This window comes from Prionailurus bengalensis, chromosome D2 (genome assembly GCF_016509475.1).
Source record: "Prionailurus bengalensis isolate Pbe53 chromosome D2, Fcat_Pben_1.1_paternal_pri, whole genome shotgun sequence".
Lineage (NCBI taxonomy): Eukaryota > Metazoa > Chordata > Mammalia > Carnivora > Felidae > Prionailurus > Prionailurus bengalensis.
The window spans coordinates 18,746,250-18,770,319 of NC_057351.1; the positions used below are offsets into that span (position 1 = coordinate 18,746,250).

General features: G+C 46.5%; 1 protein-coding gene across 2 annotated transcripts in view; it reads right to left on the reverse strand.

The window, feature by feature from the left end:
* The window catches only part of RAB4A (RAB4A, member RAS oncogene family), a 46,509-nt gene extending 28,567 nt beyond the window's left edge, over positions 1–17,942 (reverse strand). The window contains exon 1 of one of the 2 annotated variants that reach the window (XM_043596357.1): positions 17,668–17,940. In XM_043596357.1, coding sequence (XP_043452292.1) covers positions 17,668–17,698 — 31 coding nt within the window. In that variant the 5' untranslated portion in view covers positions 17,699–17,940. Of the gene's footprint in view, positions 1–17,667 lie in introns of both variants that reach the window. The other variant, XM_043596359.1, reaches the window with a different exon arrangement.
* Positions 17,943–24,070: the final 6,128 nt, after the last annotated feature.

Sequence of the window (24,070 nt, forward strand, 5' to 3'; positions counted from 1 at the left end):
AACATACTACAGAACAATATCTCTCACGAATCCTTAACAAAATACTAGGAAACTGAATTCGGTAATGTTTACATTTATAAATTTAAATAAAATTATACACTATGACCAAGTAGGCTTTATTTCAGGGATAAAAGGATGGTTCAATACTTGAAAATCAATGTCGCTACTCTATTTAGGCTAAAAAGAAAAGTCAGCCAGCCGATCATACCAATTGGTGCAGAAAAAGCATTTCACAAGAGTCAATGCTCACTTGTGATAAAACCCTCAAAAAAATAAATATGGAACTTCCTCAAATTGATGAAGAACATTTCAAAAATTGTACAGCTAACCTTATACTCAATGATGAAAGATTACTCCCCCCTCTCCCCCCGCAAGATGAGGAACACAGTAAGGATATCTGCTCCCGCCACTATTATTCAGTATCACACAGGAAGTTCCAGCCAGGGCAATAAGACATGAAAGGGAAATGAAGCCACACAGATCAAAAATAAATAAAACTGTTCCTATTGGCAGATGATATGGCGGTATATATAGAAAATCCAAGGACTCTCAAACAAAACAACCTCCTACAATCAATAAGCGAATTCATCAAGGTGAAGATTAGAGAATATAAAAATCAACTGTTTTTCTAATACTAACAGCACACACGTGGGCATCAAAATTAAAAATATAATGCCACTCACAATCACTCAAAAAATATACTTAGGTCTCAATATAAGAAAACATGTAAAGGACTTCTATACTGACAAGTATACAATGAGAATGGAAAAAAACCCAAAATAAATCTAAATAAAGGGAGAGATATACCATGTTCATGGATTAGAAGACTGGACATAGTAAAGATGTCAATTCTCCCAAAATTGATACATACATTTAATAGTTTCTACTAGAAATCTAGCAAGACTTTTCGGTACATACAGACAAGCTTATTCTAGAACTTATATGGAAAGACAAAGGAACTAGAATAGATGAAACACCTTTGAAAAAGAAGAATAAAGTGGAAGGAACCACTGTACCTGATTTGAAAATTTATTATGTAGCTACAGTAATCATGACTGAATGGTATTGACATGAGGAGACACATATCAATGGAACAGAATCAAGAACCCAGAAATAGATGTACACGAAGTCATCCAACTGATGTTAAAACTGCAAAAGTAATTCAGTGCCACAAAGTTAGCCTTTTCAACACATAGTGCTGTGGCAACTGGGCATCTATAAGGGGAAAAAATGACACTTGACTTAAGTCTCATGCCTTATGCAAAATTAACTCAAAACAGATCACAGACTTAAAGGTAAAACATCATACTATAAAACTTTTAGGAAAAATTAGGAGAAAATTCTTCATGATCTCTGGAAAAAGCAAAGAGTTTTTAGACTTGACTCGGAAAAACAACAACAACAACAACAACAAAACCAAAACAAGCCAGAGAAGGAAAAAACTGATCAAATGGTCTTCCTCAAGACTGAAAACTTCTGCTTTGTAGAAAGTTTTGTTGGGAGAATGAAAAGATAAGCTACAGGATGGAAGAAAGATTGCAAAACATATATCCAACAAAGGACTAGCATCGAGGTTATATGCGTTAAACAAACAAACAAACAAACAACAACTCTCAAAACTCCACAATAAAAACTCAAGTCATCCAATTAGAAAATGCACATAATATGAAGAGATATTTCACTGAAAAGATAGAGAAATGGCAAATAAGCATGTGAAAATATGTCTCTCATCATTAACCATTCATCAGGGAAATGCAAATGAAAACCAGTAGTGAGGTATTGTTACACACCTATCAGAACGGCTAAAATAAAAAATAGTGATAGCACCAAATGCTGGCAAGAATGCTCGGAACCCAGATCACCCACACACTGCTGGTGGAAATGTAAAATGGTGTAGCTGCTTTGGAAAATAGCAGTTTTTAATTTTTTTTTTTTCAACGTTTATTTATTTTTGGGACAGAGAGAGACAGAGCATGAACGGGGGAGGGGCAGAGAGAGAGGGAGACACAGAATCGGAAACAGGCTCCAGGCTCTGAGCCATCAGCCCAGAGCCTGACGCGGGGCTCGAACTCCCGGACCGCGAGATCGTGCCCTGAGCTGAAGTCGGACACTTAACCGACTGCGCCACCCAGGCGCCCCAATAGCAGTTTTTAAAAACAACACGCGCAACTACCATATCACTCAGCAATTGCACTCCTAGGCATCTATCCCAGAAAAATTAAGGTTTATGTTCACACAAAACCCTGCACATGAATGTTTACAGCAGTTGTATTTGTAATAGCCCCAAGCTGGAAACACTCCGATGCTCTTTAACAGGTGAACAAGCTCTAGTACATTCATACCAGGGAATCCTACTGGGCAGTAAAAAGGAATGAACCGTTGGCATATGCAGGCACCTGGAGGAATCGCCAGAGAAATACACTGAATGAAAAAGTCAATCCCAAGACATTACGCAATGCATGCATGATTCCATTTATATAGCATCGTTGAAGTGACAAGATTATAGAAATAAAGAACAGATTAGTAGTTGCCAGGGCCTCCAGAGGGGGTGGGGGCAGGAAGGAAGAGTGTGTGCCTATAAAGGGCAATAGATCCTTGTGCTGATAGGAATGTTTTGTGCCTGCAGCTGTGGCCACATCAATATCCTGGTTGTGGTGTCTTACAAGTTTTTCGAGATGTTACCACCAGGGAAAAACACAAAGGGGCCATGAGATCTCTGTAATTTTGCTTAAAACTGCATGTGCATCTGTAATTATCTCAAGATAAAAAGCTTTATAAAAAATAAAATAGGGACGCCTGAGTGGCTCAGTTGGTTAAGCATCTGACTCTTGATTTTGGCTTGGGTCACGATCTTGGGTTTGGGGGGATCGAGCCCCATGCCAGGCTGTGTGCTGACTGCATGGGGCCTGCTTGGGATTCTCTCTCTCCCTCTCTCTCTGCCCCTCCCCTGTGCTTGCATGTGCTCCCTCTCTGTCTCCTTCTCTCAAAATAAATAGAAATTAAAAATTAAAAAAAAAAAAAAGAATAGGTAACATATCAAATAATGATTCTATAAGTTTACTATGCACAGTCCTAAACTGGAAGAGTTACCAACGGATGTGCTTCGAGAAGGAAATGGTACCCAGAAGGAAGGAGGGCAGCTACAAAGCCAAGCGGTCCAGTCAGTATGTTATTTTCTGCCTGGAGATATAGCTGTTTGGCTAACCCAGAAAAAACCAAGCACCACAATGGGTAATGAGTTATTCTTTGTAGGTGAGAAGAATCCAACTCTGTGAGGAGTTTCAGCTAATGCCCCTCCTGTTTACAAGGGGATCTGGATTTCACACACCTCCTTGTAACTGAGCGCCAGGAGACGGGAGGCCCCGTGTGCTCATGTTCAACCCCGGGGTCAGGAGTACAGCCTGATGTTCTCTCTTCAGAGAGGTAGTATTTGACGTCTGATGGCCTCATGCCCCCATGTCCATGGGTCGGGTAGAATTTGAATTGATTTTACTGACTTATTTTGTTTTTATCACCGTGGGGTTTTACTTTCTTTTTCTCTTCTCTTTGGAACTGAAGGACATACACATCAAATATAAAGTACATATACGTTTTATATGTCAAGCGGACGGTGCTTAACGGCTACAAAAGGCTTTAATTAGGAGCAGGTAACTAACCATATTACAGAGTAATTAAGGAAGGAAAAATGCCCAGGTGGGCTGTATAAGATCACCTAAAGAGAACTTGTGAAATAATTAGGTTTACTTCAAGCAGACCTGATGCAGTTTTATTATAATGGTTGCTAACTTGGGGGCTCAAAATCACAAAGAAGTTTTCTGCATCGAATCTATGATAATTCCATTCACCTGATGAGGGTTTCCTTGGCATGAATTAAGCCTAGAAGTGGGGGAAAGACCATATCCCAAAGCAGAGAATCTAAAATGAATATATGCTACCAATGTACTTTTAATTTTTCACAAGAAATTTAAATGTGGTAATAGGAAAGGTATCACATACATAAAAATCAGTTCCTATTTAAAAGTCAGCAATTCAGGAACACGGACAAAGTACAGATCAGGAACAAATGGCCTCCACGCCAAGTGAAATAGCTAACAGAGAGCCAAAGGATTAACTCTATGGGAGAAACCTCACTCATTGGGGACTTGCTGACTTGTCTTTACATTCCTTTCAAGAACCTCGAACTTCTCAGACCAGAGCAGGTTAGAAGCGTATATACTAAGTAGGACTGTGAACTTCAGGTACAAGGACAATCAAGTGCTCACAGCAAAGGCAACCACGGACCAGGAAATGAGCCAGGAAGTGACTCTAAGAGCACAGCACACTTATTCAGCAATTGATTGCCAACGACGACCTTGAAATCTTCCAGAAAATTAAGTCATAGTGAGCAGACAAGACGGCCTTTGCCTTCCTAGTTTCTCCCATGAGCCATGGTTTGGCATTTAAGATTTCCAAAGGTCAGAAAGGAGGCAAGGGCTGGTGGCCCGGGCCACAGGACTGGCTCCACGTTGCACTTCCCGGCAGAAGAAATGTGGCGTGCTGGGACAGTGGGGCCATCTGAGAGGATTCCTTGGTTTCTGGCTTCGGCAACCAGCTGGTGTGGGACACCAACACCTGTGATAAGAGATACTGAAGGTTTGGAAGAGGAATCCATCTCGTGGCAAAATGATGAATGCAAATACAGAGAGGTGAAACTTAAAATACCGGTGAGCCGACACAGTGGAGATGTGGGGGGAGCGGTGCGCCCAAGGGAGGAGGCCCCAGCACCCCAGGTGAATTCATCCTCGCCTGAGACGGGGCAAAGCCAGTCGGCTGAAGATTTAGAGGCGGGACGCTGTGGATGAAAAGTACTGACAGCCGCACAAGGAGCCTGGGCGTCCGGGGGGATTGCAGAGTGTAGGGCGAAAAAAGTGGAACCTCCAGGGTGATCGGTGGCGTGAGTCTGAAGACTCGAGGGGTGAGTCCAAGGTGGGAGGGAGGGCTTGGTCACAGACAGGAAGAGAGACCTCCCTTCTTCCAAGACTGCAAGAGAAGGGTAGAGGACGAGCGAGCGTGGAGGTAAGTCACTTCACGGGTTGGAGAAGGGCAGGGGAGGAGAGGTGGTTTCCTGGGCGTGGCACATTCTCCCCTGTCTTCTACTGGACAGGAGACAAGGGGTCTAGCGAAGGTGGGGACAAAGGGCAAGATGGCCAGGATGAGAGGGGAATCGCCAAGTACTACCGAGAGCCCCTTCGAAGCAGACCACAAATCCGCAGTGAGCTTAATCTAAAGAGCGCTCTGTCTGCACGGTGGCAGGTCACGCGGGATGGGAAGCCAGGGCCAGGGATCTGCACGGTTGAAGGACCAAGAAGGGACGGGTGGAAGGAAAGGCGACGGCATCACGTGTGGAGAGAGAGCAGCTCATCACGTGACAGAAGGGGAGCAGGTGCCATGCGACTGTGTCCAATGAGCAGCCGGGGAAGTGAGTACCTGGGGGGGGGGGGGGGCGGGGAAGAGAAGGTGCCTAGAGACGAAGTGATGAAATGGACACTAAGCTGCGGACTGACCCCTCTGCACGGACACTGCAGTCACCCAGGAGCGGTGAGGCGCGGGGGCGGGGCATGAGACCCTACACCAGGGGATCTTGTAGAATGAGGCATAGCCCCGAGGTCATCACGTCACAGCGATGAGCAGGATCGAGTAGGGCACAGAATGCAAGATGGCACGAGCTTCAAAGAGAAAAACGTTCTGGTAACGCTGGTCAGGCAGGAATTAAGCTGCAAAAGCTTGAAGTGTTGGCTTGGGAGAGAGAGAGGGCTTGGGCGGTGGAAGAACACGTGACCTGTGAAGGGCGGGTAAAAATAAGGCAAGGGAGGTGGGAAAGAAGGCAAAGCCTAAAGCCCGACTCTGGTACTCTGAGTTAAATGCCAGCAGAGAGGAACCGTGACGTCTGTGGATTTAACATTTGCACCGCAGACTGATGGTTGCTCAAGGTCCGGTGACGGGCTCTGTGATTTTGCAGAAGACCTCATTTGGATCAAATCCGCTGTGGGGCCCGGGGGTGTGGATGCAAGGTAGTTAGCAGGTGAATGAGCCTGGTCAGCCACCAGCACTGAAGCTGTGAGTTCCTAGTTGCTTTCTACGTGATGTAATAACATAAAAACAGAAAGAATTCTCCCAACGTGCAAAACTGTCCCGAAAAGGAAATCAGTGACCAGTGTGGTGCACAGAGACAAAGAGACCTAATAAAAACAATCATCTTTAAGCAGGGAACAAGTTTTGGATACTTCAAGCATTTTTTTTTCATTTGTTTTACAGAGACCATGCACGAGTGGGGGAGGGGTGGGGGAGTGACTGAGGGAAGGACGGGGGGGGGGTGGGGGGGAAGGGAGAGGAGGGGGGGAGAGAGGGGGAGACAGAGAGAGAGAGAGAGAGAGAGAGAGAGAGAATGAATCTTAAGCAGGCTCCACACTCAGCACGGAGCTGACAAGGGACTCAGTCCCATGACCCTGGGATCATGATCTGAGCTGAAATCAAGAGTCGGAAGCTCAACCAGCTGAGCCACCCAGGTGCCCAGTTTTGGATACTTCCAAGAGTAGGATGTTCCATTTGATTCTGATACACGAGAAGATAAAACCACATTAAGAAGTAAGGGCAAGTCGTTCGTCAAATATTTCAGAGAACACTCCAACTGGTATAATTAAAAAAGAGAAGGTGAACAGTTAAATTTTTATTGGAGGATACATACACAAAATGTTGTCTTTCTGACTTGCGACTCTGGAGCAAACCTGAATACCGTTAACAGTATTTGCACGTTTACAAAGATCTGTGAAAGCATCCCTTGTGAATGTTAAAGGTCTTCCGCGTTGGTCTGGAAGGTATAAGCTTTGGTCCCCGTTACCCTCCACCCCCCGGTTTGACCCTGAGTTCAGAGATAAGATTTTGACTCATGTTAAATGTCCATGTTTGTTTAGAACGTGCAGGGGACCAATGACATCCAGTGGCAATGTTTAATCTGGGTCACCACTGAGCGGAGATTTTATGGAAGAGATTTCTGTGCAAGATATACGCAGAGTAAAAACCCAACTACCCTTGAGAATGTGACACAAGGCAAATTTGAGCCCAAATTCTGGCTCTACACCTCCCAGCTCTGACACTCAGGCAGAGCACCGAACCTCTCAGTTTCCTCACCTGTAAGTGGGACATAGCGTTTACCTTTACACTGTTGTTGTAAGGATCAGAGACACTGGACACAAAGTCCAGTAGATTATTCTGCATAGATTATTAGAACTTCATCTTTTTTTTTTTTTTTAAAGCAATGTCTACACCCAACGTGGAGCTTCAACTTACAACCTTGAGATCAAGAGGTGCATCCTCGGGGCGCCTAGGTGGCTCAGTCGGTTGGGCGTCCGACTTCGGCTCAGGTCATGATCTCACGGTCCGTGAGTTCGAGCCCCGCATCAGGCTCTGGGCTGACGGCTCGGAGCCTGGAGCCTGCTTCAGATTCCGTGTCTCCCTCTCTCTGCCCCTCCCCTGCTCATGCTCTGTCTCTCTCTGTCTCAAAAATAAATAAAACGTTAAAAAAAAAAAAAGAGGTGCATCCTCTACCACTGAACCAACCATGTGCCCTAACTTCATCTTTATCCAGAGGTAAGAGTTATAATTTAGGCTCGGCATACCATCGGTTTTTCAGTAAGGAAAAATTTCCTATACAACCATGGAAACAGAGCAACACGTTAATACCAGAAGAATCTTCAATCGGTACATATTCAAAGATACTGACCTAAAAGCTTCTTTGGTCATGCAATAGCTAGAAATAACACTGTTCTTGGCAAAATGTAATAGGGAAAATTATTATTGTATAATAGGTCCCAGAGGAAATACAGAGATGGGTCACTTCTAACTCACAATGCTTTTATACTTGTAAACGTTTAAAGGAACTTGTTTACATAGTAACAAAAGACACTTCACAATCAATTTTACCAATAAAGCTTTACCAGTCAATGTCTAGACTTATGGAGGTCTCCATGAAATTGAAAAAAGGATAATCTAAAATATAGACTTCATTCTCCTTTTTTTAATGTTTATTTATTTTTTTTTCTTTTTTTTTTTTTTAATTTTTTTTCAACGTTTATTTATTTTTGGGACAGAGCGAGACAGAGCATGAACGGGGGAGGGGCAGAGAGAGAGGGAGACACAGAATCGGAAACAGGCTCCAGGCTCTGAGCCATCAGCCCAGAGCCCGACGCGGGGCTCGAACTCACGGACCGCGAGATCGTGACCTGGCTGAAGTCGGATGCTTAACCGACTGCGCCACCCAGGGGCCCCAATATTTATTTATTTTTGAGAGAGAGAACGTGAGTGAGGCAGAGTGGGGGGGCAGAGGGAGAGGGAGAGGGAGAGGGAGACACAGAATCTGAAGCAGGCTCTAGGCTCTGAGCTGTCAGCACGGAGGCTGGCACGGGGTTTGAACTCGCAAACCGTGAGATCGTGACCTGAGCCGAAGTCAGACGCTCAACTGACTGAGCCACCCAGGAGCCCCTGGACTTCATTCTTATATAGTATCCTAGATTATATACGTATTTATGACAAAATTATTCAAGGTGCTAATATACGAAAAGTGGCAAAATAGCGATGGCCACCAAATAGCAACTTCCATTCCCCCCCCCAAGTATTACCACGGTCAAAGTGACTCTGAAGAGGAACGTTAGTCTTCAAAACACCAAATATTTTTAGCGCGTTCACAAAGACCGTAAGAACTCAGGACGAGTGCAAGTGTATCCTGTTTGCAAAACGACAGGAGAAATTTCTTGTTTTCTAAGAAGACAAGGGATTCTAACGTGTGTGCATACGGCCAATGTGGATGCCCACGCTCTTTCTACTACTGTGCTGCCTTCTCGGACTGCCTCCTCACCGGAGGAGGGGAGGTGTGAAGGAACGTTTAAGCCCATCATCTTCTTCAGGAAGATCCTTACTTGGAACAAACAGTTGAAAGGGAACTGCAGCTTACATGTTTTGGAGGCTGCGGGAGATGCTGTCGTAGCAGATAACTGCCTAACAGCTACTCCCCAAGGAGCCAAAGGAACAGGTGAATGTGACCCCAAAGCTGGAGACAGCCATTGGTTATTTTAAGCCAATTATGGCCATTCCCAGCCCCCTCCTCCCTGCCAGACTGGATTAGAAAAACATACGGCCTGGGGGCGCCTGGGTGGCCCAGCTGGTTAACGTCAGACTCTTGGCTTCAGCTCAGGTCATCATCTTGAGGTTCATGAGTTTGAGCCCCACACTGGGCTCTGTGCTGACAGTGCAGAGCCTGCTTGGGATTCTCTCTCTCCCTCTCTCTCTCTGCCCCTCACCTGCTCGCTCTCTCTCTCTCTCAAAATAAACTTAAAAAAATGTTAAAAAGAAAAATATACAGCCTTAAGCTAATCAGTGCAAAGTGTTATGACACTGGCCACATAATGGGTCCAGGGACAGGGACTTGACCCAATGTGGCTCAACCGGGTGGAGAGTGAGAACTTTTACTCCATCAATGCAGGGAAGAGCTCCTCTTTCCTACGGACGTAACAAGAAAGTGACCGAAGGGCGCCTGGGTGGTTCAGTCAGTTAAGCATCTGACGCTTGACTTCAGCTAAGGTCATGATCTCAGTTTCACGAGTTTGAGCCCCGGGAGTGGGGCTTTGCACTCACAGTGCAGAGCCTGCTTGAGATTCTCTCTCTCTCTCTCTCTGCCCCTCCCCCGCTTGCACTCTGTCTCTCTCTAAATAAATAAAGAGAAAGAAAGAAAGAAAGAACAAAGAGAGAAAGAGAGAGAGAGAAAGAAAGAAAGAAAGAAAGAAAGAAAGAAAGAAAGAAAGAAACTCGGATTACAAAGAGTAGTCATTTTATGGCTCTGCAGGGGTGAGAATGACAGTGCTACAGGTCCTTGTCCACACAGCTGAGCTCCCGACTCAGCCAACCCTGAACACCCTCCTCACTGACAGTTATTTGAAAAAAATACATTTCCATATTACCTCCAGCATTGTGAGGTGGGTTTTCTGCCCCCTGCAGTTGGAAGCATTCTGCCTGATGAAACGACCCGAAGGGCTCATCACCTATTATCGACTAAACAGAAACTGTGTTACGCACAATTTCAAAATTCTTTTCTTTTTGGTCATAGAGAATCGGTTTAAAATCAAAAGGCGGTCAAGTAAGCCGGGATTTAGGACTAGGGGAGTTCACCCAACCACTGGCTACTTGGTAACTACCAAGTGCCAGGCATCTGAATGCTTAGGAACCACACATTCAGATCATCTGAGACATCTGCCATCACAACAGGGTTATGTCTGCCCCCAAGTGCTCCCGGGCCACTGAGCGGGGTGCCAGTCTCCCCTGAAGTGCCTGATGGATACACCAAAGCCTGCCCTCAAGGCTCGTTCACCTCCACGGTCGACCAACCTCCTTCCACTTGATTAACCTGTTCTCTCCCTAGGTACATTCACCACCGGGCAGCCGTGAGGCCCTGAAGCTCCAGAAAGCCGTGAAAGCACCTCCACAACTCTCTGCCCCCCCCCCCCCCCCCGTGCACTGTGAACTGATTTCAGATCCAAGTTCTCAGAAGGGAAATCTATTTTTTAAAGGATGCCCTGTGTGACCTCTTTAAGTCAAGCAAACGTGGTCTGTGGAAGACGTTTTAATTAGTGTTGCGTTTATATTACACACAATGTAAAGACTGCTTGGTTTCTACCATAAAGAAAAAAAACCTATGTCTTACAGTCGGTTTTCCTATTAACCTGGCCTTTTGTTTCATACTCTGTAACTCAGAAGAAAAACGCCACCTCTCAAATGGAATCAAATCAAAGGTGCTTTTAGCAGTCCCAGAAGGCCGTGTCCAGGAGCACCAGGGACACAGAGACGTCTCAGCAGACCCCTGCTTTCAAAGAGCTCATGGTCTCATCTTGAAAGAAACATTCTCTTTGTCGCAACTGAGATTTGAGCATATTATAAAAGAGATATGCAAAGTCCTGGGGCACCTGGCAGGCTCAGTCAGTAGAGCATGCAACTCTTGACCTTGGGCTTGTGGATTCGAGTCCCACGCTGGGTGTAGAGATTAGTTAAAAAATAAAATCTTAAAAAAAAAAAAAAGATATGCAGGGTGCCTGGGTGGCTCAGTCAGATAAGCCTCCGACTTCGGCTCAGGTCATGATCTTGTAGTTCCTGAGTTCAAGCCCCGTGTCGGGCTCTGTGCTGACACTTCAGAGCCTGGAGCCTGCTTCGGATTCTGGGTCTCCCTCTCTCTCTGCCCCTCCCCCGCTCATGCTCTGCTCTGTCTCTCTCTCTCTCAAAAATAAACATAGAAAAAAAAAAAGACATGCAAAGTCTAGTGCAAAGATAGTATATATTTTATGAGGGCTTCTGCAATAACAGGGCATAAGCAAATGAACAAGAGAAACAGTGTTATAACTAAGGGAGCACACCACATACAGTAACATTTTAAATGATAACAAAAGAGAGAGATACTTTGTTTTTAAGTTCCAAATTTTTTCTGCATGCTTAAAAATTCACATTTGAAAAATTACAAGCCTCCCTCTAACATATGGGCGTCCACTCGCCCATAATTTATTAGCCCTTGATGAACGGTGTACCCTACCCTGCACACCTAAATATCGTTAGCTGCTTTTTTAAGGACTTAGATGCCAAAGACGCAGCACAGAAGAGAGACAGAAAGAAACGAAGACTAAGATAACTACGCGTTGTCATATAGGAGTCTGCCATTCTGAGTAGTGCAGGAATGCACTTGGCTGTGGCAGAGTACAAAGCCGTCTTTCTCCAGGTGTCACAGCCATCATTCTCAGGGACTTCTTGGTATTGGCCAAATCTCTCCACATTAATTTACTCTGGTTTGGGGAGCTCAGAGGGGGATTACAAAGGGAGAAAACTTGTAGTTACACGGCGTTTATTTGATTCATCTGTTACAGTGCTATTTACTCTTCACATTTACCCAACTTTATCCACCCTTTAAGCAACAGTACCCTGCATGTCATTTTAGCTTTTAAATTACATTCACAGCTACAGAGAAGCACAAAAGTATTCTTCAAACATACAGAGCATGGGCCATTACTAAGATCAGACTGGTAGAGAAAGCAGCGATATTCAGAGAACACAGAGCACAGAGGATTCAAAGGTTTTTCTCTCAAACTGTTTTCACTGGCATGTATCCTAACGGAGTTTTCAGGAACGGGGAAAAAAGAAAATCTATTCCATCAGCCTAACCAATCTCTAGAGGATGGATTATGAGAAGACGTTCAAGGAACAACATCAGCTTTCTCCTCATTCCAAAGAAATATTCAGAGCAAAACGCTTGCCTGATTAGATATGCTAAAAGTGGAAAGAACCCTGTTATGGCTAATTCCATGCCTCGGGGCCCAAAGTGTGAGATACTTTTCAAAACACATTGGTGACGTGGTTCTTAACAGAAGAGGTATTACTATTATTACTAAGTTAAGAAGGAAAGTTCACATTTTAGGCTTACGTGGAATTATTTTTCAAGGAGCACAAGAAGCTTTGGAAACACCATTTACTTAAATCATGATGATATTCCCGTGAAGCTGTGGCCTAAGTTGCCAGTAGTCTGGGTCCCCGGATAGATTTTACCAGGACCCCTTCTAACTTACCCCTACCGGAACCCACCTCACCCTTGCCCAGGCGGTCGGTTTCCCTTCCTGCATGCGGGGAGCTACAGAGGTTGCTTTACCGCCAGTTACAAGGACGCCATACCACCAGCAGCAAACAACTGGTCCAACTACTCAGGTTGCTGTGACCCCAAAGCTGGAGACAGGCATTGCCTTGTAATCCACTAATCTGGCCCCCCGCTAACCTTCCCTTGCCTCCTCTAGGGTTAACAGTAACTTGAACTACGTTAAGGGGTCTATTTAAAAGACAGAAACCAACTGGACTCAGGAGATGGGATGATGAAGAATTAAAGATTCCAACTTTCTCTCAGGCAGATGGGTACCAGGGACAAATAGAAGGCTGGGGAGTAGGAATGGGTTGGTTGGGTTTGGGATGCAGTGTGTTAGGATCCCCCAGGCCCTCCAAATGGAATAGTTAGGTATGGAGTTCAAAACAGGCTCTTAAGCCTGAGGGACTGATATGACTGGAAACAGAGATTCAGGAGTGGCAGAAGTCACAGGCAAGGATTGGGAGGGAATGCTTTATAGTTCAAGTGACTGTGAAAATTATCGTCCACTTTTGCTTTTCCGAAGAACAAGGTTTCCTCCTGAAATCACTGTTGCATCAGATGATAACCAACTTGGATATAAATTGGAAAATAAATTAATTAATGAAAAAAACCCAAAGGGCAGCCTTGATCTCAAGAGTGCCCCCAAACAAACAAACAAACAAACAAACACACCACCAAAAAGCAAACGAACAAGTTTTCAAAGGTCTGGGCACGGGAGCCGTTATATAGCGTAGGATCTCGACTTTCTATCAGGTCCCCGGACCAACAGCACTTGCGTGGGCTGGGAGCTGATCAGCCGTGGAGCCGCCATCCACCCCCCATCTACTGAATCAGAACTGCAACTTTACGCACCAGGGGACTCGGGGGCCCAGCAGTTTGAGGACCTCTGGTGTAGTGTTCCCCACGTTCTCGTTCTTTAAAGGGTCACCCGTTTTCAGTACATGAGGAAAGGAAAACACAAACATTAGAAATGATAAATAGATTCGATTTGGAGAAAGGTCCTTTATGCCGCTGTTATACGCTTCCTTGACTGACGTTTATGTCTTTTATGAAATTCAGGTAATGGTTATTTTGGTGATTTCTCTAACAGTAAGTTATTTTATACTTTACTGGCACCACATCCCTTTGAAGATGTTACTTCCTTTACCCCAAATATCCTTACTCTACTTCCCCTATTAAGCCCAAATTTCTCCATGAGTCATATTCTGACTACCAAGGCCTATATTTTAGTGTCATAGGGCTGCCATACCAAAATGCCACGAGCCGGATGGCTTAAAACTAGAGAAATTTATTGTCCACCAGTTCTAGAGGCTAGAAGTCTGAAATCAGATGTCAGGAGGGCCATGCTTTCACTGAAGGCTCTAGGGAAGGACCCATCCCTGCCTCTTGCTAGCTTCTGGTGGGTGCCCACCCCCTTTGTGGTCCTTGGCCACTGCCGTCTCAGCCTGCCCTTTGTATCACATTCTCCCTGCACGTGTCTATACCCAAATCTCTCCCCTCTTACTCGGGTAGCAGTCATTGGATTAGGGCCTCCCCGAATCCAACAGGACTTCATCTTAACCTGATTACATCATTCCTATTTCCAAATAAAGTCACAATTCGCAGGTACCTGGGGTTAGGACCTGAACGTATCTTTTGGGGGGATCCAATTCAACCCGCGACGGCCTACGACGAAATATTTCTAAAAGAAAACATCTTGATAATTCTCCAAGTGATGTGGTAAATACTCTAATACTGTGCTTTCCAAATAAGGCACAAAACAAAAATATGAAGACTATATTGTAATAAACCCAGCACACGACTAACAATTTGCGTTCTTGTTTCATTAAACCGTGTTCGTTGTAGAAAGCATAAAGTCCAAAGTGTAGAGACTGATCTTAGATTTTTTTCCTCAGTCTTAGCCTACTTTAGTCCTTACTTTTTTTCCCCTAGCATTTTCTGCACCACTTATATTTTTTAGCCCCTTTTTGGCCATCATTGCTTGGGACTACCCAATCCACTTGTTAATTTGTCTCGCAAATCTTGGAGTCAGGAATTACTTAAGGCCAATTTGTGTCACCTCCCAAGTCTCAGATGGCGGGAGTTCTTTAGCCATACTAACTGGCTTTAAGAATGCTCTGAAATCTACACTGGGGAAACACTGTTTCAGTTTAGATATACTTAGACAAGGGTTTCCAACGGAAACAGATCTGTTTTAGATTTTGACTGTGTGTTACGATCTTACATACAGTATTCGTGTGGTTATTAGTTTCAGGGCGGGCAAAATGTTTACTACTCAGTCTATGGAAGAAGACATAGTGCCTTAATTTGCTAAAAAGCATTAAAGGCAGATATAGCTCATCACTAGTACTTTATAAGCACTGGCTCTTTATTTTTCACCCTATTGCCGTTAAGCTACACAGAGCCTCCTTTTCTGGAAGAGAAAGTAAGTATAGAGCACAAAGGAGTTTAAAGGTTGGGCAAACATTCCTTTACCAGCTAGCCAAGAGGCACACGTCTGGAAGGTGGAACCTGATTGTTTTACTTTTGGGGAACAATGCTGTGCAAATATGGTCAATGATAAATGAAGGTGACAGCTTACGACTTTTGGCTGGCAGTTTCAACTGCCACATTTGCTGTTTCTGAAACCAACTTTCTTTTTCTTTTCTTCTCTTTGTTAACGTTTATTTATTATTGAGAGACAGAGGCAGAGCATGAGCATGGGAGGGACAGAGAGAGAGGAGAAGACACAGAATCCGAAGCAGGCTCCAGGCTCCAAGCTGTTAGCACAGAGCCCGACGCGGGGCTCGAACTCACAAACCGCGAGATCGTGACCTGAGCCGAAGTCCGATGCTGAACCAACTGAAGCCACACAGGTGCCCCTGAAAACCAATTTTCTATTCCATTAGCTTCTTCTAACTTTCTCTATTAGAGAAAAAGATTAAATTGTGAGTAAAAACATATTTGGATGGAATCATGACAAAACAATACTGTTGCTTAAAGCCTTATGATATTTATTTATTTATTACATTCTTTTAACATTTATTCATTTTTGAGAGAGAGCGAGCGTGAGCAGGGGAGTACAGAGAGAGAGGGGACACAGAATCCGAAGCAGGCTCCAGGCTCTGAGCTGTCAGCACAGAGCCCGATGTGGGGCTCGAACCCACGAACTGTAAGAGCATAACCTAAGCTGAAGTCGGACGCCCAAACAACTGAGCCACCCAGGCGCCCCCTTATGATCATCATTTAATCAGTTAATCTGTGATGCTCAAAAGTTCAATTAACTGCATCTAAAGTGTAGCAGAGATATGCGATATTTTACGAAGGTTAGTTCATATAACACAAATGAAATGTAAAAGCTCCGTCTCCCGAACTCTTCCAGTCCTTTCTTCCTCACTCATAACCCCCACCTGGTTTTCTTATTCAGACTTTCCACCCCTCCCTAACGCTCCTATCCAGGTCAGAGAAAAAAAGTGTGGGGTAAGGAGCACTCGAAAATAAAGCAAAGCACAAGGACAACCAAAAATCGCTAGAGAAGCGTATTTCCTTTGCAAAATCTCCCGACTGTGGTTCTGTACAGGGAGGACCCGACCACACGGATGAACGGGACCATTTGTGGCTCTGACAACACTTCAAAAGCCATCGGGTTCCTGGAGGATGTCCTAAGCCTTCTAGGAATGGGTGTAATGCCCCGAGGGGCACCAAGAACAGGGCAATCACAAGTCACAGGAGAGGCTGAAGGTGAAGCAAATGCACTGTGGCCTCACCCCTCTTAGGAGAAAGATGGAACCTTCCATAGGCTCTCTCCACCTCGCCCTCACCTCTGTACCACTGTTTAGGCTCCCCTTATTCGAACTCCGTTTCTCTCCAGCCCTGGGCATCTGCCATTCTGCCGCCCTGACCAGTTACTACCTCCTGGGCTCCCCACTCTGGGCCAGGGTTCCTTCTAACATACTTTCCGAAGGCACAATCCTCCAGGACTCCGGCCCGGAGTTTGAACTACTCATTCGTTAGTGTCCTGATGGCATTAACCCTGTATCCGCCACTAGACGGCATGCTCCATGAGACCAGAACCACGCCTGTCGCGTGGCCTGCGGTATTTGCAGCACCCTGCTGGCTCCACCCTGCCATTCCACGCGTGTCTGTTGAAGGAGCAGCGGGCCACCACAAGTGATCTGAGTCCGGGTACATACTTTTGAACTTGAACCTCTCCCTGGGATTATAACACTCCCAATCAAAGTCTTAATCTGAGAACGCACAATTCCGAACAAGTAATCAGAGACTGGTAAACATCTCGAGCCTGATGCAAAGGAGACGCGTACGATATTAGTTATTTTTACCACGCAGGACTAAAACAAAGCACAACAACACAGTAGATGGCTTTCGATTACTCAAAAAAAATGATTCCCTTATAGCATCCAGGTGTGGGTGCTACAGGGGCAGCAAAGATTAAGCAGATAGGGCTCTGCTCCCAGGGTGTTTAGGATTTTAAAAAGGCACATTTATAAACAGCCATAATGCAACCCAGAAAGGACTAAACACCCGAGAGACGGAGAAAGGGAGAAATAAATGAGGCAAGAGGTCTCCGCACGAAGACACGGGTTAGTCTATCGATCACTTCTCACTGTAATCCCAGGGCAAAGAAAGGAATTCCAACCCAGGAAAGGTCATGCTGGAATATTCGAAGAACACACTGAAATACAGGCGTCGCCCTAAGTCCTTCACGGCCCCTCGCCGGGGCCAACATCGCAGAGGAAAGTCTTCAACTGGCTTTCCAGACCCGGAGCTACTGATAATTGGCAAACCCTCCGCGTGTGAGCGCGTAGAAAAGGCCGGAGGAAACTTGAGAAAGCACATCACGTAAACGGGCGGCGCACGGCCGGGCCCGCGCCCCCCGCGCCCCCGCCGCCCCCGACCTCCCGCGGCCCGGACGCGCCCCCGAGACCCGCGGCCCCGCGCGCACCCGCCCGCCTCGCCCGGCCGCCTCGTACCGTAGGTTTCGGACATGGCCGTCTGCGACATCTTGGGAGCGGCACCGCCTCTCGCCGGGTCACCGGCTGCAGCTCCGGCCGGGCCGGCGGGCGTGGGGGGCCGGGGTCGTCCTCCGCGCCTCGGTGGGAACGGCGAGCGGCAGGGGAGCGGAGGAGGGAGGGGCCCGCGGTCCCCACGGCAACGGCCGGCCACCCCGCGGCTGCGGCCCTGCCGGACTGCGGGCTCCGCGCAGGCGCACGGCCTCCGCCCCCCGCCGGGCCCGGACGGGGACTGGGAGGAGGAGGAGGAGGAGGAGGACGAGGAGGACGAGGAGGAGGAGGAAAGGGGGCGCGAGGCCCGGCCCTTCCGTGGTCGCGCGTGCGCACGCAGACCGCGGCGGGGGCGGGGGGCAGCTGGCGCGGGGAGGCCGGGGCCCGGGCCAGGGGCGGGGCCGGGGAGCGCCGGGAGGCGGGGGCGGGGGGCTGGAGTGGGAGCACCGGGGTGGGGCAGGGCGCGGACGGAGGGTTGCGGCTGGCCGAGGTCGGGTTGCAGGGGTGGGGAGGGGCCTGCGATCCGCAGGCTTGTGGGGTGACCGAGTGTTGGGGACAGTGGGGTCTAGCTCCTGGGCAGGGACGGCAAAATGCCTGCAGTGGGAAGACAGTCCTGCCGCATTGGCCCTCCGCGGTAAAGACTTTGTCGTCGTCGTCGTTAGCGGCTCGCAGGCAGGAAAAGACTTCTTTAAACTATTGTGGTCAACCGGGGAACGTGGTTAATGGGTAACTAGGAGGCGGTAGCCCCAGTCGTCCAGCTGGAAGACCAGCCCCTGTGGCCGAGGAGGCTGGCTTAGCCGGGAAACTGAGCTTTACGCAGACCTGCCAGGCCCTCTCCTGTGGGGCTAAGCTGGTGTCTGGAGAAAACGGTCAGAACTTAAGGTGCCCTGGTGCTGGAGAGAGTCCCCCCAAGATTGTAGACATTGGCCCTTCTGCGTCCCATGTTGGGGGAATCTGGCTTACGGGCAGCCGAGAAGCATCTCCCGGACCTCAGCTTAGGTTAGGATTCGGTGGCTGGGTATTCCGATTTAAGGCGCAAAGCTGAATTCAGAATCCCCTTCTGCTGGAAGTGCAGAGGCAAATGTTTATTAGGAAGAGAATTTTGGCTGGGAGTTTGCTTCGACTGAGCACGACCAGAGTCACATCCTGTGTCCTAAGACCCAACCTTATTCAAAAGGTGTAGCAGGATACTAAAATATGCCTTGGCTAAGCTCGCAAGTAACGTGCACCGTGGGGAAAAGGCTAGTAAATACGTTTTTTTCGAGTCCGTTTGGCTCCATCCTCCTCATAAATTGGCATCAGACTTTGAGAACTTTCCCCTCTTCCCCAATGGCCATTTGGCTCTACATTTTACTCTTCTCTCTGATCTTAATAGCAAATAGATATCCTTGCTTCTAAATCACAGAGAAGCCCCATGCTGAAATATTGTGAGGACTATAATCTAGAATTATTTTGCATATATTTCTTGTTCGGTGGCTGAGATGCTTTGTGGCTTTCTTAATTTGGTTTTCTGCGTGTTAATGCGGATTTACACTCCTGAGTATAGCAGGCTAATCTGATGGAAACTATTTCCAACGAAAGACAGGGGTCCCATTCTTTAAATCTAAGATTTCTTCCTGCCAGGAGCTTTTGTGGATAAGAAAGAAATCACCGAGTTACAGTGATTGCTTGGGTTATTGACTAAAACTGGACCTCGAGATCTCTGAAACCTGGACAGAGTGGTAGACATAAAAAAATTAAGCTGCTGTTTCAAAGCTGAGAGAAGTTATCTGTTCTGTGGACATGAAGACTTAGACCTTTGGGGAAAACTCTTTGTTTTGGAAAAACTACCCAAAGAAATCTAGTTTGCAAATACAAAGGCACATATCACAATTAGAAAAGGAAATACGCAAGAGCTGAGGCTTGAAGGAGCCACATTTTTGGAACAGCAGTGTGGAAGATTCTTTGCATCTCGGTAACTGTGGATCTTTGAGAGAAACCAAATTTCTCCTAAAATCTCTTCGAGACCACCTTTGATTTTGAGGTGCTGTTGATTGTGGCAGGAGAACTTCTTGCAAAATTAGTGTTTTCTCCAGTTATTTTCTCCTTTCTTTTCGGGGGGGGGGGGTTGCGATGGAGTAAAAGTAAGTTTCCAAAAGCCTCAGCACACTGGGGATATGTCCACAGGAAATGAAGGGAGAAGGATTTCTTCCAGAAGATCCGCTCCTCCAACGCCTCCTTTACTTTCCTTCTTGCTCCCTGGCAATGCTTCACATGAGATGAGCAATTAGGAATCTCAGGGGGCTGCTGGCCTCACAAGGATTCATGTTCTCCAGGACCAGCAGAGGACCACAGGGGTAGGGACAGTGGTCTCTGTAGGAAACAGTGAGCACAGATGGACAATGACTGAAGGGGCCTTTTAGACTCCTAGGCAAGGGTTGGACCGAGACCAGTGGTCCAGTCCCATGGCGTGGAGCCCTAAAAAGGCTTAGGAATGAGAATCCAGCATAGCCTTGATGGCCCAGAAAGTGATGGCATTGGGAATGAAAGGAAATGGCATCCTTGGTGGGGCTAGGCTTGGTGGAGAGCATTGGCTACAGCCTGTGTGGTTTGGTGACTTTCCTTGATGGCTGGAGTTGAAGAACACGAGCCACCTTATGTCTGGGTCCTTGCAGACTCAGAAATACCTCGGTGTTACTTTAAGAAGGGCACCTGGGTGGCTTAGTCGGTTAAGCGTCTGACTCTTGATTTTGGCTCAAGTCATGGGCTCATGGTCGTGAGATCGAGCCCCTTGTCAGGCTCCGTGGTGAGCGTGGAGCCTGCTTAAGATTCGCTCTCTCTTTCCCTCTGCCCCTCTCCCCTGCCTCCCCTGCTTGCATGCTCTCTCAAATAAAATTAAAAAAACAACAACAACAAAAAGAAGGACCCAGGTTCTGCCCAGGTAGGTAGAGGCTTGAAAAGGTGGCCTCAGTTAAACACCCAGGCTGGTGACACCTGTGACCTATAACTCTTCAGGTTGAAAGAGACCTCAGAGGCCCCTAGACCAGTTTGCTCTCCAGGGCCGAACGAGACTACCACATCTCTCATTGGACACGCCTGTTGTTCGGGAATATGCAGTCAGGATGGGCTAAATTATCTGCAGTAACAAAGATCTCCCAACATGCCTATGACTGACACAATGGCGTTCATCTCTCAGACCACCTGCCCCACTCATGGTGGCAGAGACTCAGCTCCGTGTGAGCACTCATAGACCCAGGCTGACCCAAGTCTCGTATAAACACACGCTCCCACCATTACCCAGGCAGGAGAAGGAACCAGCACCGATTGTGCATCCGCTCATGAAGATTCCATCGGGAATGGATAGAATCGTTTCCGTTTATATTTCATGGGCCAGAGCAAGTGATGTGCCCACACCTGACTTCGAAGAGGGTGGGGAGTACCACATCGTATGTCCCAGAAGGAAAGGAGAAGAGGGTGTATTTGGAAAGATGTGATGACCACCACAGGGCTTTGTACCTGTCGAGGCAGCTCAGTCTGCTTCGGTTTGAAACAACTTTGTTGAAGTGCATTTGAAGTACACAAGTGATTATTTTTGGTATAGCTGTCTAGCTCTGCTTGTGCCCCTGGGATGTCACTACTGTGGGCCTTTTCAGTGGAGACATTTTCTACGATTCCATTTTATCTTCTTTGTTGCTGATTAGGAATACCTTCTTGGAAGGTTATCTTAGCGGCTGTTTTAGGGTTCATGGTACGGGTTTTTCACTTGTCACAGTCCACCTTCAAGTGCCATGCCATTTTATGCAGAGTATAAGAACCTGGTACCGCGTATGAATGGAGTCAAACAGTGTCCTTTTGTGACTGGTTTCTTTCACTTAACATAATGTCCTTAGGGTTCATCCATGTTCTAGCATGTGTCAGAATTTCCTTCCTTTTCGAGAATGAATAATGTTCCTGTGTGTGCGTGTGTCTGTGTGCATTGCATGTGTGTGTATGAGATCTATAAAACACGCATACACATATATACCAGAATTTCCAGAAAATTCTGTCCTCAATCGATTTAAATTTTTTTTCTCAACGTTTATTTATTTTTGGGACAGAGAGAGACAGAGCATGAACGGGGGAGGGGCAGAGAGAGAGGGAGACACAGAATCGGAAACAGGCTCCAGGCTCTGAGCCATCAGCCCAGAGCCCGACGGGGGGCTCGAACTCCCGGACCACGAGATCGTGACCTGGCTGAAGTCGGACGCTTAACCGACTGCGCCACCCAGGCGCCCCTGTCCTCAATCGATTTAAATAAATACTTCAATGTATCCACCTAGTTACTATGTGTAACACTCTTCCATCCCTTGTGTCGATTCAGATTCCATGTGGTATCATTTCCTTTCTGCTGGAAGTAATTCTCTTTGCAGATCCTGAAGGGCAGGTCTGCTGGGGATGAATTCTTTCTGCTTTCATATATCTAAAAATATCTTTATTTCACTTCTATTTTGAGTGATGTTTTTCTTAAGTTTAGATTTCTCAGAAGTTTTTTTTTTTTTTTCCTTCTAACACAGTGTTTTCTGGCTTATATTGTTTCTGATAAGTCTATGGCCATTCTTTATTCCTTTGTATGCATTGGGTTGTTTTTTTTTTTAAATCTCTGCCTTTTTGAAAGATGCTATCTTTTTTTTTTTTTAATTTTTAACACTTATTTCTTATTGAGAGACAGAAAGAGACAGACCATGAGCAGGGGAGGCAAAGAGGGAGAGGGAGACACAGAATCGGAAGCAGGCTCCAGGCTCTGAGCTGTCAGCACAGAGCCCGACGTGGGGCTCGTTGGTTTGTTTTTTTCAGCCATTATTTCTTCCAATGTCTCTTCTGCCCCTCCCTCTCTTCTCTTTGGGTGACTCCATCGTACATATACCGGGCCATGTGAATTTGTCCCACAGGTAACTGATGCTCTGTTCATTTTTTGCCAACCTTTTCTCTTTCTCCGTGTCATTTTAGATCACTTCCATTGCCATGTCTTTAAGTCCGCTAATCTTTTCTGTGATATTTACTCTGTTAATCCTATCCAGTGTGTTTTCCCTTTCAGACGTTGTAATTTCATTTTTAGAAGTTCCATTTGCATATATGCCTATCATGTTCAGTACTTATTCTCATTTTCTCCTTTAGCTTCTTGAGCGTATAGAATGTGTTATAATAATGCTCTTAACGTCATTTTCTACCAATGTTATCATCTGAGGAATTTCTGACACAGTTCCCCTTGATTGTTGTAGGTGGTGTCTTCCTGTTTTACGTGCCAGGTAATTTTTGATCAGGTGCCAGACATTGAGGAGTTTACTTTGTTTAATTGTATGTATAATATATAAGGATTAGGAATTCTTCTGGGCTTTGTGTGTGTGCTGGGGATTGATGTAAAAATTAGAGGGGATCCTTTTTTTTAAATCTTTATTTATTTTGAGAGAGGCAGAGAGAAAGAAAGAAAGAAAGAAAGAAAGAAAGAAAGAAAGAAAGAAAGAGCGAGCAAGTGCAGGAGGGGCAGAGAACTGTCAGCCCAGAGCCCCACCTCACAAACCACTAGATCATGACCTGAGCTGAAATCAAGAGTCAGACACTTACCCAACTGAGCCACCCAGGCGCCCCTAGAGGTGATTCTACCTGGCCCTGGGTACTTCCCCCAGGTGCCTGCACCCATCAGTAGGTGAGGGCTGGAAGGGAACCCTTTCAAATCTCTGGTGCTGTGCCTCTGCACAGCTCCCTCCTTCCCTTACTGGGCCCTGACGACCCTAGCTACCTCTCAGCTTCCGTGGCCTCCCAGCACCGTCTCCCGAGCTCAGGGAGTGCTACCTTCTCCTCCCGTGTCCAATTCACTTACTCATTAGTGGATCTCATCCAGCCGCAAAGGCCTTAAATACCATCTAAAGTTGATGCTTCCTGAAGTTCTCTCTTGCCTGGGCTCCTACATACAGTTGTTCATTTGCTACCTTCACTTGAACGTTTGTTAGGCTTCTTCACGCTAAAAGAATAAAAAGCAAACATCCAAATTCCCCAACCGAACTTGTGCAATCTTTCCTATCTCAGTTAAGTGGCAGTTTGTGCCGGACAAAATCTTGATTTCCTCCTCGACTCCTCACTGTCACTCATGCCTCCGCTTGGTCCATTAGCAAGTTTTCTGCCTTCAAGACATCCAGAACCCGGCCACTTTACCCCTGGGTCGTTCCCTCTTGGTCCAAGCCTGCGTCACCTCTCTCTGCATTATGCTCCTAACTGGCCTTCCTGCTTCTGTCCTTGTCTCCTGGCAGTCGGTTCTCTACACAGCTGCCAGAGCGATCCTAGTGACTGTAAGTAAACAAAAACAAAAGCAAGAAGAACAATACCGCTTTAAAGGCAGCCAGGGTTGGGGGCAGGTGGG